This window comes from Emiliania huxleyi (assembly GCF_000372725.1).
Source record: "Emiliania huxleyi CCMP1516 unplaced genomic scaffold EMIHUscaffold_363, whole genome shotgun sequence".
NCBI lineage: Eukaryota > Haptophyta > Isochrysidales > Noelaerhabdaceae > Emiliania > Emiliania huxleyi.
Genome location: NW_005199250.1, coordinates 47,885 through 60,236, shown reverse-complemented (window position 1 = coordinate 60,236; position 12,352 = coordinate 47,885). Strand labels below are relative to the sequence as shown.

General features: G+C 63.6%; 4 protein-coding genes across 4 annotated transcripts in view; 2 read left to right on the top strand and 2 right to left on the bottom strand.

Annotated features, from left to right (window-relative positions):
* Window positions 1–3,568: 3,568 nt before the first annotated feature.
* Window positions 3,569–4,934, bottom strand: EMIHUDRAFT_458671 (hypothetical protein; the record flags this gene model as incomplete). The annotated part of the gene is made up of 4 exons (XM_005772180.1): window positions 3,569–3,932; window positions 4,068–4,122; window positions 4,205–4,291; window positions 4,356–4,934. A coding segment is annotated over one exon (548 nt), but the record flags the coding sequence as incomplete, so codon positions are not given.
* Window positions 4,935–6,010: 1,076 nt separating this feature from the next.
* EMIHUDRAFT_444829 (hypothetical protein) lies at window positions 6,011–7,345 on the top strand. The gene is made up of 2 exons (XM_005772179.1): window positions 6,011–6,480; window positions 6,585–7,345. The coding sequence occupies exons 1-2, from the start codon at window positions 6,037–6,039 to the stop codon at window positions 7,182–7,184; spliced, it is 1,044 nt and encodes a 347-aa protein (XP_005772236.1). The 5' UTR covers window positions 6,011–6,036; the 3' UTR covers window positions 7,185–7,345.
* A 21-nt stretch (window positions 7,346–7,366) lies between these two features.
* EMIHUDRAFT_75343 (hypothetical protein) lies at window positions 7,367–9,091 on the bottom strand (the record flags this gene model as incomplete). Its single annotated transcript, XM_005772178.1, has 5 exons — window positions 7,367–7,514; window positions 7,584–7,647; window positions 7,730–7,943; window positions 8,009–8,103; window positions 8,599–9,091. The coding sequence occupies 5 exons, from the start codon at window positions 9,089–9,091 to the stop codon at window positions 7,367–7,369; spliced, it is 1,014 nt and encodes a 337-aa protein (XP_005772235.1).
* Window positions 9,092–11,485: 2,394 nt separating this feature from the next.
* EMIHUDRAFT_242563 (hypothetical protein) overlaps window positions 11,486–12,352 on the top strand; it is a gene marked incomplete at both ends in the record, with an annotated part of 2,081 nt that continues 1,214 nt past the window's right edge. Inside the window, one exon of the mRNA XM_005772177.1 lies at window positions 11,486–12,160. Within this exon, the coding sequence (XP_005772234.1) occupies window positions 11,486–12,160 (675 nt within the window). The remainder of the gene's footprint in view (window positions 12,161–12,352) is intronic.

The window sequence follows — 12,352 nt, the reverse complement described above, 5'->3', positions numbered from 1 at the left end:
AAGGAAAGGATTCGTTCTTGAAGAGGCCCGTCACAATGGCCGCTGATGTAGCTGGTGCCGAGACTGTGCCTGGCAGGGTCCCTTTGTCGCCGCCGCTTGATTTTTCACTCCAAACCGACTGGGTGCAGGCCGTTGCCCTCCAGCAGCCGTGGCGCGAGCACGGACAAGCGCTGGCGAAGAGCTCCTCACATGGGCCACGCTCGATCCCACGCTCCCGCTCCAGAGCCATGCACGCAGGCGGCACCATCTTGGTGACTGAGGTGGATAGCCTGAGCGGGTTCCACTGTGCACAACGCTTGCACGTGAAAGTCCGCCCGTCATCCGAATTGCGGCAGTAGCTTTGGGCACCGCAGTCAGCATGGCGATGGCAGCCCTGCTAGGATCCAACATATGGTCCGACACATCTAAAGTGGAAGGGTGGGGTAGGGGAGAAGTACTCTTGAGGGAAACATTGGACCGTCAGGCCCCGGGGACTGGCCAGCCCGACTGACACAACCTTCAGGAACACCATTTTGCGGTCCTGAGCGGCCGTCTTGGAGCAGAAGCTTCCCTGCCTCCTTAGCCATGTTGCGGTGCCCTCGCGCCATCTGGTCCTCGCACTGCTCGCAAGTAAAGCGTCTTCACAGGTCGGCAGATACGCCTCACCTTCAAAAAGGTGGCTGCCTACCCCAAAGCCCAGCCCGGGGCATCGATTTCTCTTGACGATTTCACTTTAAAACGCTGGTGCAGATGGGGTTTTCTCTATAGAAGTCGCGCCTTTGCTGCCGCCGCCGCCACTACCGCCGCCGCCTCAGCCGCCTCAGCCACGTCAGCCACGTCAGCCCCAGCCGCAACAGCCATCTTCGCTACCGCCACCACCACTGGTTCCTCCGAGCCGACTACCGCTGTCTCCCATGGCCATTTCTGGAGTAGGCTTGCGCGAAAGAACAGGTGAGAATGCGCAAGCGTGGTATGATCCGGCGTATGGCCCACCCAGAGGCCAGGGCGGTGTCGGCCCGCTTGCCGCGGCTGTGATTGGGCTCTTCACGCTCGACCTAGCGGACGCGTGGCCCACACATGACACGGCGGCTCGCCTTGTTATCATCGCAAGTGCGGTGGTACTGTTTGGTGCTATTGGAGGCGGGCTAGCCACCAGACTCTCTGCCTGCGACTCGTCCCGCCTGGAGCCCCTTCCTAGAGACGGCTCAGCCAGGACCATGGAGGATGAAGTCTGCCAAGATCCCACCGGCAGAACTCTGCCAGATGGTTCAGATGGGAAGCCCAGATCGGGAGCCGCCGGGAAGGCGGAGTTTCGCGCCACTGTTGAGCAATGGACGTGGAGGCTGAACTCTTACGTCCCATACGAGCCACCATCCACTCACATGATTTGACTTCCCTCTCTCGCCGCGCGACTGGTGGTACAGTTTTTCATGGACGCATATGGGGAGATATGGGGAGATCTGGGGAGATGGGGAGGATATCATGCTAGTCATTTTGTTTCTTTTGATTGGCGGGCTTCACATCTTTCCGCGATCGATGCCCGCCGACTATGTGCGCGCGGCGATGGGGATCGAGGAGTCGCACAAGGAGCTGGAATCCAAGCGCCAAGCCGCGTCGTGGTCAGCACCACGGATGATTGGCTTCCTCGTTGTGATCGCCGCCACATACTCTCTAGCCGCACACCGCACTTCGGACGTGCTGCCGCTGCAGACTCCGCCGTTCCTCCCGTGCGGTTGGACGGCCACACGGAGGCTGCTAATCCCGCCACTCGGGTGTGCGGACCAGGTCAATCGCTCTGCTTGCGTGCAATCCTTCGTCGCGGCGCCAGACCGTCTGTACATCCACGCCTGCCACTGGGCTGGAGGGGACGGAGATGGGGAGGCGCCTCCGCGCTGCGTGGCCTTGCAGAGGCAGAGATTGCTGTGCAGCTTCCAGCAATCGAGGGCGGCAAGGGGCAGGGGTAGAGGCAACCGCAGCCAAGGCGGTGGTCGGCTCCGCGGCCACCCGAGCGCCGCCCAGCATCACGGCCACTCAGGCGGCGGCGGCGTGGGTCGACTCACGCCCGGTGTCTGTCGCGACATGCTTGCGGCGGGTCCAGGCAGCCGCTTCTACGGGATGTGGGGGCGGCGGGCCTGGTGTGCAAGGCAGGAAGGGGAGGAGGCATGCTGGGGCGGTGGCGCGAGGGCCGAGCAGTGGTTTGCTCGGGTGGAGGCCGGCGCGGCATGCGAACGGGACTGGGGCGTGCCGCCCGCGGCCCCGGCGGTGCTCGGCTTCTCCGACACGACGCTCAAGTACTGCAACGCACGGCTCGGCGAGGGCTGGGTCGCCCGCGGCGAGCACCGCGAGCGTTGCCGGCGGTGCGTGCCCACTTTCTCGCCGCGCTACCGCTGCTAGACGCACCGAGCACTCCTGCTCGCAGTCCCGTCGCGCTCCCGCTCTCAGCTGTCGGGCGCGTCCTCTGTCCCCCACAGCGCAAACGTCTCCATCCTCCGCATTGGTGGGTGGACGATGTGCAAGAATCTTGAGTGGCTGATGTGCGCGCTCCGCGGCCGCCTCGCGCCTGCGGCGGTGCACGCCCGCCTCCGCGGCCAGCTCGTCGTTTCGCTCCCGCTCTCGCGGCTGGACACACGTCGGCTGCAAAGCGGAAGCTTCTTAGTGCCGCACACAGGCAACGAGAGAAAGATACGGGGAGAGGGAGGGCGAAGGTGGAGCACAGCCTCGAAACTGTATGTGTAGGCTGCGGCGACTTTGCCGAGAACCACGTCTACTTCCTCGAGGCGTGCGTGTTGAGCGAGGCGCCGCGCACACTCACACGGACGCACGCACGTGCGCGCGACTTGGTGAGTGTGGATGCTGGGGCTTCCAGGTGTGCACCAATCGCGACCAGCTCTTCAACCTTAGCCGCAGCGTTGGTGATCCTTTTTCGTTCCGCTGCGAGTACGACCGCGCAGGGTACGCCAGGCTGCGAGAGATGCTGCAGCGGTGAGATTGGCGCGGTCGATGGCGCTGAACAGGACTAGCTAGCTGAGACGATAGGTCCTCTCGCGACACGACTCGACCAAATATGTAAAAATCACAGGAGCAGCACAGCAGGGTGAGGCGAGTCACGACGCCTTCACGCTTCAGGGATATGGTCGGAGACATGCGGGATACGAAACTGACGAGGAGTGAGGAGTGACGTCGAACTCAGGATCGTAGTTTCGTCAGCCCAGCCCTTTGGCATGGCGCATGGGGCACCATGATCCACATGTACGTATGTACAATGCGACTGACCTTGTGCGGGCAGTGCGGCTGCCGCGAGCCGGGGAGCACCCACGCGAGCCACGAGAAGAGTAAAGCCGCGTATATCGAATTCGCCAAAAAATGCCGCGGGTTGTGGCGGCGCCGGTCGGCCTGCGTACACTATATAGCCGTGTGTGTCGCGCGCGACTATCAGTATCTCGACACACGCGGTCTCTTTGCCCGCTTGGGGTACCCTGGGTGGGCGGGGCCTCTACTCGCCAGGCTTGGGCTTGGGCCGCAACTCTTGGGGGGCGGTATATCGGGTATGCGTATGCCTTACCGCCGTATGGTAGACGGTAGTCGGTACTCGGTAGAGAAGAAAAAGAGAGCCAGCATACGAGTGTACATCACCCCGGCCTGGCACACACGCGGCCACCGCGAGCGCCCGGGCGGGAGTCGGGCGCATCAGCGTTTAGCGCCACCGGCTACCGCGGGGCTCGCGGCTCGCATGTCGCAACGTCGTTGTGTCGCATGTGTGTGGCCCCAGCGCCGGCCACCTCGAGAGTACTGGCACAAGGTGGCAGGAGAGCAGCCATGGTGTACGTTTCGGCGGCAAAGAGGCGGCGCGGCGACGCGCGAGTCCACTCCTCGCGAAGGCAAAGTCATCACGGAGGATCGGAGCGCGGGATGTGGAGGTCGGGATCCTCAAGCGCCAGTCATCGACGAGTCGCCTAACGGGAGGAGCCGGAGCCCCGTTGGTGTCGTGGACGCCTTCAGAGGACGCGTTCCGAGACGCGCCAAAGGGTGCAACGAAGGCGAGCTGCACCGAGGACTAGCCGAGGACTAGCCGAGAAGGAGAGCCGCACCGAATTGGATCCACGCGGCGTGCGAGGCGGCGATAGCGATCATGGAGGCCAGCACCTTTGGGGGGCGTCTCGGGGTGAATGCATCCCGCTACTGCGGATCGCCTCGGTTGTGCTCTGATCGTGTGCATCTCTCGCACCTTGTTGAGCGTCTCGGGTCTGACGCGCGAGCGGAGGAGTATGAAGGTCAACGGGAAGGCAGGCATGTACAGCAGCGGCACGATCACCTGCAGCGAGTCAGCCAAGTCCGTCAGACAGAGAACGGGAGCCGAAATCACGCTTTGCTTGCGCCTGCTCCATCTTCAGGCCGTAGTTGTCGACGTTATCCGCCGCCCACGCCTGCCGGTCGTGCAAGCCCTGCGGCAAGCTGCTGCTGCCGCTCGCTCGGCGCATCGTGCCGTCGTACAGGCGAGTCAGCTCCGAATGCTTTGGCTTGGCCTCCGTCTGGCCGTACGGCAGGCCGCCGCGCTTCTCCTGCGCGTTCAGGACCGCCATGACCGCGATCGTCGCTCCGATCGCGATGGCCTGCCCGTATACCCGCGTGTGGATCAGCCGCTGCGAGAGCGGGAGGTCCTTGGTTGCGGGCGACGAGCACTCGTACGCAAAGATGGCGGCGTACAGCGGCGCCGCGACGCCGAAGACCGACTTGAACGGGTTGGCAGCCACCAGGTTGGCCGCCGTCTGCCAGAGCGGTATCGCGGCCTCCGCAGGCGAAGCGGCGGCCGCGGAGCAGCGGGCAGCGTCGCCGGAGCACGCGCCGTCTCTCGCGCCGGCCGCCGGTCGCCTGCGCTCCTCCTGTGCGTGGACCGCGCCGCCAGCAGTGGCGACACCCGCAGCGGCAGCCGCAGGCGCGGCGAGCTTGCGGAGCGCCACACGAAGCATTGTTTCGGGGGGGGCCCAGGTGCCCTTTCCTGGCAAGGCTAAAAGAAAACAAGCCAAGACGACCGCCGCAAGCGGCGTGGCGTGGAGCGGTTGGGCATCCCCCCGTGGCGTGGAGCGGTTGGGCATCCCTCCGGGGTGCCCTCTGCGCAAAGTTTAAGGTGATGCTGCGCGCAACAGGGGGTCGGACACAGGTCGCAGCTCATCTGCTCATGGTCATGCTAGATCTAGATTAGAGTATAGAGGGATTTTTAGCAATACCAAACAACTCTAACACTCACACGTCATTTGGGGCCTGGAGCCCTGGCACAATGATGTTTATGGTGGTTTAAAGTTTGCGGGGGGGGGGGGGACAGCTTTGCGGCCCTGTTCACGCGCGCGCGAGACGTGCAGACAGGGTTGCCAGGTGAGAGCGAATGGCGCGGTTCACGCCTCGCACAACAGAGAGAGAGATGCGCTCTGCATGGTAGGACATAAAAGAGAGCGAGTACTTGGGCGAGTAGGCCGTGCGGTCGACGCTGCCGCGCGCGACTTTGCGCGCGAGGCGGCGCAGCTTGAGAACGGCGGTGGGCGAGAAGCCGCCGCCGAACGTCTCGTGGAGCAGCAGGTGGAAGTTGTTGCGCTTGACAAAGATCGCGTCGTGTTTTGGTTTTAGATCTAAGAGCTAGAAGGGGAGATAGAGAGAACAATCATCCTGTCCTATTATTGCGTACACATACACAACAACAGGAGTTACAAAAAGTATGAGACCGATCCGTCGCAGTTCTCTTGCTCCAAGCGCTTGCGCTTCGGCGGCTAGTGTTGCCCGCCAAAAGAAAGCCAATTCTTGACTTGGGCCCTCGGGGAGGGCGGCCTTCTCTCGAGGTTCTCGAGCTCTCGAGATACACAGAGCGGCCACAAGCGCGGTTAGTTAGTGGTGCACTAACCTCCGAGAAACCCGTCGGGTCGCTCCTCATCGCAAACCCTGTCAGCAGTCCTCCTACGGGAATGTACGTAAGAGCTTCATACACTGAAAAAGAACAACAAGTGAAAAAGTAAAACCAGCTGAAGTCCTTCTCTCGCCAGCCTTCAAGGACCTCTACCGCTCGAAGTGATGTCTTCACCCGCCGCTACGCCGTCGAAGGACTGGCCCGCCTCGGAGGTGGACCTCGAAGCAGCCGCCACGCCGCCGCCTCCGCCTCCTCGGCGGCGCTGCTGGGGGCGCTGCTGCCTGGCGGCCTTCTGCAGCATCGCCGTTATGGCGCTGGCGATCGGCGGCAGCCTGGCGCTCTGCTCGACCTCCTCCCTCGCTGAGTGCAAACTCTGCCGCGGCCTCAACTACCTCCTCCTGCCGTCGGGCGAGCCCGCCTCCAACCTGCCGCACGACGCTTCCACACGCATCCTCAACGGCGTCGCCTTCCCGTCGGCGCTTGCGGTGGGGGACGAGGAGCTCTGGTTCTCGGGCGGCGGGGACCGATACGAGTACGGCCTGGTCAAGGTCTACACGGCGGCTAGCTACCTCTCCCGCGACTACTTCCACGAGTGCGACCCGGCCGAGGCGTCCTCCTCACCATCCCACCTCCTCCCCATCACCATCCCACCTCCTCACCATCACCATCCCACCTCCTCACCATCACCATCCCACCTCCTCACCATCACCAGGCACCCTTCTCCGAAATCGTCGCCTCTGGCGACGCGAAGATGATGGTGCTGCACATGCACTACCCCGCGTCGATCGATGAGGTGGCCGAATCGATCAACAAGCACCTCGCACCGCGGCTGCCGCAAGCCACCGCCGCCACCACGCTGCGCCACCTCAGCGGCGCCCTCACCTCCAACAAGATTGCGCAGGGCGGGCTGCACCCCGGCGACGAGATCTTTCTCTCGTGCGAGGCGGGCACGATGTCGGTCGCCTTCGGCGCGGCCGACGACGCGTCCAAAAAGGCGCTGAGCGAGCCGGGCCTGTGCGAGGCCTTCTGGGGCATCTACCTCTCCAAATCCCCGGTCTTTGACGCTGTCAAGGAGGGCATGGCTCGCGGCTTCCCCGAGCGCGCGGCTGCGCTGTGCGGCGTCGAGGCAGAGGCCCTCAGCGGCGGGTGGGCGCAGGATCTGGCCGCGTCGGCGGCGGCACTCCCCCAGTCCGCGGCCTGGTCTGCGGCGGCGCTGGAGCACGAGGCGGAGGTGCTGGAGCATACAGTGGAGGAGGACTTGAGTAGCCTCGCCGCCAAGCTCCGCGGAGGCGGCCCGGGCGGGGAGGCCTGAGGCCGAGCGGGCGGATATATCACAAATGTGTGGGTGGCTGTTGTGCCGCATGTGTCCTCTCCAGAGGGTCCCTCTATCTCTCTGGCTCTCTCGATGTGCGCATGTCCTCTGACCAATCCCTCAATTTTGTCCATGTTACACTACTACCCTCTCTCTCTTCACAACACAGAAACAAGACTCTCTCATCCCACGTCCAGGCCCGGCAACGGCACAAACATGCCGTCAAACGCAAGCTGCACGTCTAGCTGCTCTTCTCGCCACAGCCGGCGGAGCCTCCGGTTTGTCGCGTGGTGCTCGAGCGCGTGTCCCATGCCGACGAGCAGTGTTCGCCTGTGCACAGCAGTGACTGTGAGCAGACACTTTGTGGGCAGCTCCTTGACGCCGACGAGCCGCGTGTACCGCGGGCGGAGCCTCCTCGCGAGCTCCACCGACTCGGAGAGAGTGGCGTGGACGGGGTGGCTGCCTGACGAGACGCGCCGTGGACGTGTCGTGGGTGTGCCGTGGCCACGGGGGGGGAGATGGGGCGGGGTGGCTGCCCTCGGCACGCAGCGCGTCGAGCACGAGCAAGTGGATCGCCTCCCCGCCACTGCTCCACGATGCGAGCAGCGCGTCTGTCTGCGGCAGCAGGGCGGTGTAATCGGACAGGTAGACCACGCGCTCTTGCGGCGGCCCGAATGCAAAGCCGTAGCAGGTGTAGTCCGCCCCGTGTAGCACGGGCAGCGCCGTCACCGCCAGGCCGACCACGTCCAGCTCCGCCACCTGCCGACATGGGACGCGTCATGGACGTGTCTGCCAAGAGACCGACCCTATTCGAGCTCCGCCACCTCAAACGCATCTCCGAACGAGACCCACTCGATGCTCGCCACGAATCGCCGCACCGCAGGAGCAGGCGGCGGAGCTGCAGCACCGTCCAGAGACCCTCCGCCCGCCACCGCCATCTGCCTTGGCGCACCACCGCTGGAGGAGGAGGCGGCAGGGGCGGCGGCAATGACGGTGGCAGCGGCAATGGATACAGCGGGCCCGTCGGCAGGCCCGCCAGGCACGGGCGCAAGCGTGCCTGGACGTGCGGGTAGAGGCTCGAGGTCGAGCTCGCAGCACCTGCGTGGTGAAGGACTGGTGGTGTTGACTCAGGGATGAGTTAGGCGGAGGCTCGGCGGTCGAACGGGCGGCACTGGCACAAGTCTGCAAAGTTTAGCCGCAGAGGCGCAGCCGCCCGCTTCTTGAACAGGTAAGGAAAGGCGTGCCTGCGCCAAGGTTCCGAGAAGGTAAGGTGTCGAAGGTCGTAGCGGGCTTCTCAAAAGAGAAAGGTCTCAAAGGGCGCGCCGCATGCGGGTGAGCGTGCGGCGGTCGCAGAAGCAGGTGATCGAGGAGAGGATGCGGAACGTGCCTGCAGCAAGGTTCCGGGCAGGTCCACGGGATTGGTTCCGCAGAAGCAGGCGATGAGGAGGTGCGCCTGGCTCGACCGGCTGCAGAGAGCGGAGCTCGTCCAGCCCAAAGACAGCGTCCGCGTGGTCGTGTGTCAGTAGGAGCGCGTCCAGCCAGGTGACGCCGTGCTCGCTGTACACGCGGAGGCACGTGTCGCGGAATGTCTTGCCGCAGTCGATCTGCACGTGCTTTGTCTGGCCATCGGCGCCTCGGAAGCGCAGCAGTGCTCCGACGTTGTTGCGCCAGTTCTTATCGGCGCGGCCGTTGCGGAGCGCGGGGCCGCACGCGGTGCATGACTTTTCTGGCGACTGCGGAGCGCCAATCGCACAGCCGATGAGCGGCAGCCCAGAGCTGCAACCTGTGCCCGTGAAGAGAAGGCCGCTCTCAGCAGTGCTTCGGTGTCGGCGTCGGCGGCGTGATGCGAGCAGGTGCACGAGGAGGAGCGATGCAGCCAATGCACTCACGCAAGCCGCCGCTCGCATCAACCTGAGTCGCCTATTGCGACCGCCGGGAGGCGCCTGCCGTCAGACACACTCTCTCTGCAGATCGGACTGGCGAAGGACACAGGAGGGCCTCGGTCCGTGGCGCGACTCGACTTTCTTTTTTCTTAGTCGTTAAATGAGCTTGGCCGCCCGCAAGAGCCCAATTCGAGTCCCTTTTTTTGCGGCCAGCCTGTACTCTCAATTCACACTCACAACATACCTAAAAACATCAAGAGCTCGAACCCTTCCCGCCCGCTCACCGCATACCTCTCTCTCCCCCCACAGGACCGGTCCAGGACCGGTTCGAGCTGCGCTGGACCGGTCCACCCTCCAAAGCGGTCCAGCACCCTCCATGGCGCCCCAGAGGGCTGAGCCTGAGGTTCTCGAGGTGGATATCCTTTGGCCGCGTTGGGTACCCGGCTACCTAATAGGTACGGACGGGTAGCGAGGATTGGTGTAGATCTAACCCGAGCCACGGAGGCGTGTTTTCTGACGGCCGACCGTCAGTGCACGGAGTTGCCCCTTCTCCGACTGCCCCGGCTAGTTCCCGAGCGAGTTTCGCGGGAGTGACCCCATGCGTCAAACCCGAGACCTATAGCGCGGGTGGGTTGGATGGAGGGGGGCTCGCTGCAGGGAAGGGCTGTGTAAGAAGCCGATCCCCGCAGTCCGCCCCGCTCCTCCCCATCGGGCCGCATGAGCGGCCACGCCTCGCAGATTCGTTTTCGCGCCTGGGTCAGGCGCGCGGGGCATCCCCCGGGTCGCTCTCGACCAGCGATCCCGAAGAGTGGCCGCTATGCGAAGGAAAGAGTGGGACCCTCGGGGTAAGCCTCGTCCGGCCCCCTCCGAGGGGGGAAGGGAATTGCGGGGTCCCCACGGGCGCCTCTCTTCGGCCCTCCCGAGGGGGGGAGGGGAGCAAGGGCCTTAGCCCCAAGGGGGTGGGGGGGTCGGGGCGGGGGGGAGGGGTCTCGCTCGGGTTTCGTGTCGGGCTAATACTTGCCCTTTCGGGGAGGGGCCTCAGGTCGGCGAGCGCAGTGGCGCCCGCACGACGTCTTCCCCCCCTCCCTCGCGGCAGCGAGTAGGCAGCGAGAGGAGGTCTCGAGCGGCCGCCTATATGAAGGTATGTGAGATGGTGATGGGAGTCACACACACACAAAATCGAATTCACAAATCGCGTGAAGCACTCTATGGGGAGGCGAGGGCCCTAGGGGGTACCCATGCGGGGGGGAGATGGGGTCCCCCAGCCCGCCGCAGGCGCCGATTTTTTTGACATTTTTTTCTTTTTTCGCGCTATTTTTTACTTGTTTTCATGGGAATTCGGCGTACTTGCGGCCATGCTATCACGCCTTGCGACATCCTTTCGGCGCTGCTGACCGTGCCATGCTGCTCAACTGACCGCCTGCATAGCTCGCGGCCTTAGTCTTCGGCATTCAGTGACGACCTGATCGTACGGCCAGTAGGAAGGTGTCCTTCCAGCGCGTGCACGCTTCTGACGCAATGCGCGTCACAAACTGCCTCGGATTGGCTGCTGGCACTCTCGAGGCTATGCCTAAACAGCCTCGCGCGCATGGGCAGTCAAGAGGGACCATGCACCTTCTCAGGACAGCGCCGGTGCCTCTCTCTTGGGCCGGCAAACGTGGTGGTCCCGTGTCACCGATGTGGGACCAGTGCGGCATCGCGCCATCGACAACTCTGAACTGCGCCTCACCACTGACCGGGAAGGCCGCCAAGTGGGCCAGCACCGGTCGCACATTGTGGCAGCAGTCAGCAGCGCATGTCTGATAGCTAGAGCAGCAGCGTCAGGGTCGCAGGGTCGGATCGTGTCAAGCCTCTCGCCCGGCCGGCCGTGTGCAGACGTCGGCCTGTCTGCTGTTTGGAGTGATCTGTCGGCGGTCAGTACGACCGATCAGGTTGGAGTTTTCTGATGGTCGGAGGGTCTATCTGTATGTACTCCTCGCGATCTCTCCAAATCTGCCCTCTAATCAACGTGTAATCATTCGGGAAGTCGGTGCTAATAGAGACTAATAGAGCCGGGGCCCCGTTTCCGCACTGCTGCGCGGCGCACGGTGCCTCCGGGGGCCCCCGCCTCCCCCCAGAGAGAGGTGAAGCACAGCTGCGGCTGTTTTTGTCATGAGTGGCAGCAACAAGGGAGTATCCTGAATTGACTTTCTTTCTTTTGGCGGGCAAGTCGAAGAGGGAGCGTTTACAATCCTTTTGGAAGAAAATAATTTAAGAAAGAAAGAATTGAAGAAAACAAGTTCAATAAGAAACCCACTTTCGGGCGCCCCGCGCAAAGGGCCCGAAGAGAGCCCGCTGTGTGGCCCAGGCTGCGCGACTGCCCGATCCGGGGGCGATTCGTGTGACGTCGCTCCGGGGGATTTTTCAGCGTGGCATCACATGAGCGCTGCCGGACCCTCAGCATTGGACGACCAAGTGCTGCGCTTGCGCGGCACCATTCCGGGCGCGGGGCCGGCTAGTGCGGAAATGCGACAGCGAGAGTTCGAGTTTTCCAGCGTTCCAGGCTGGCAGATCAATGGGCGGCCAGTCTGCGTGAAGGCGCGCCAAGGTGGCCGAACTCGCCCAAGCGACCGGGCTCTATGGTTCGAAGACGGTTGCTGGTTCTCTGGATGGAACGAGGACTTCGTGAAGCGGCTCAAGGCGGGCAAGCCTTTCACGGTCAGGAATCCTGCGGACGAGTTCGTGTACAGCACATGGCGGTCAGAGGAGACCGATGTTATGCATCCCAAGGACGTCAGGCACTGGTACTTTAGCGACGGCCAGACGTGGACGCCGACCACGCTCAGCAGCGAGCGCGAAGCGGCGGCTCAGCTTCACCGGCAAGGGAGCAAGAGTGCTGCAGCAGGCGATCCGCCGTGGCTGGTTTCCAAGGCGCTCGCGTTGGCGAGCGGCGATAGCGACGCGCTGTACTCGGAGCTGGCCGAGCTCAACAAATGGAGCAGTCAAGAGGAGCTTTTGAACGTGCGTTTTGGCCTGTGGCAAAAAGGCCAAAGCACGTGGACGCCCTTGACCTGGCTTTGCAGTGTTGACGGAATCGCCGAGGCAAAGACGCTAGTCGAGAGGGGCGCAGGCTTGGAGACGCGCGACGGAGAGGGGCGAACGCCTCTGATGAGTGCCGCTAGCCATGGCCAAGTTGCGTGCTTGCGCTGGCTCGTGGAGCACGGCGCCAACCTCGACATGTACGCTGCCGATGAGGAGGCGCTGAGCAGCCTGCCCGATGCGAGCAGCTCTATTGTGCGCGAGCGC

Coding starts and splice junctions, on each gene's coding strand:
- EMIHUDRAFT_444829 (XM_005772179.1), top strand. CDS start 6,037: ATGTCTTCACCCGCCGCTACGCCGTCGAAGGACTGGCCCGCCTCGGAG. Junction 6,481..6,584: donor ACGAGTGCGACCCGGCCGAG/GCGTCCTCCTCA, acceptor CACCATCACCAG/GCACCCTTCTCCGAAATCGT.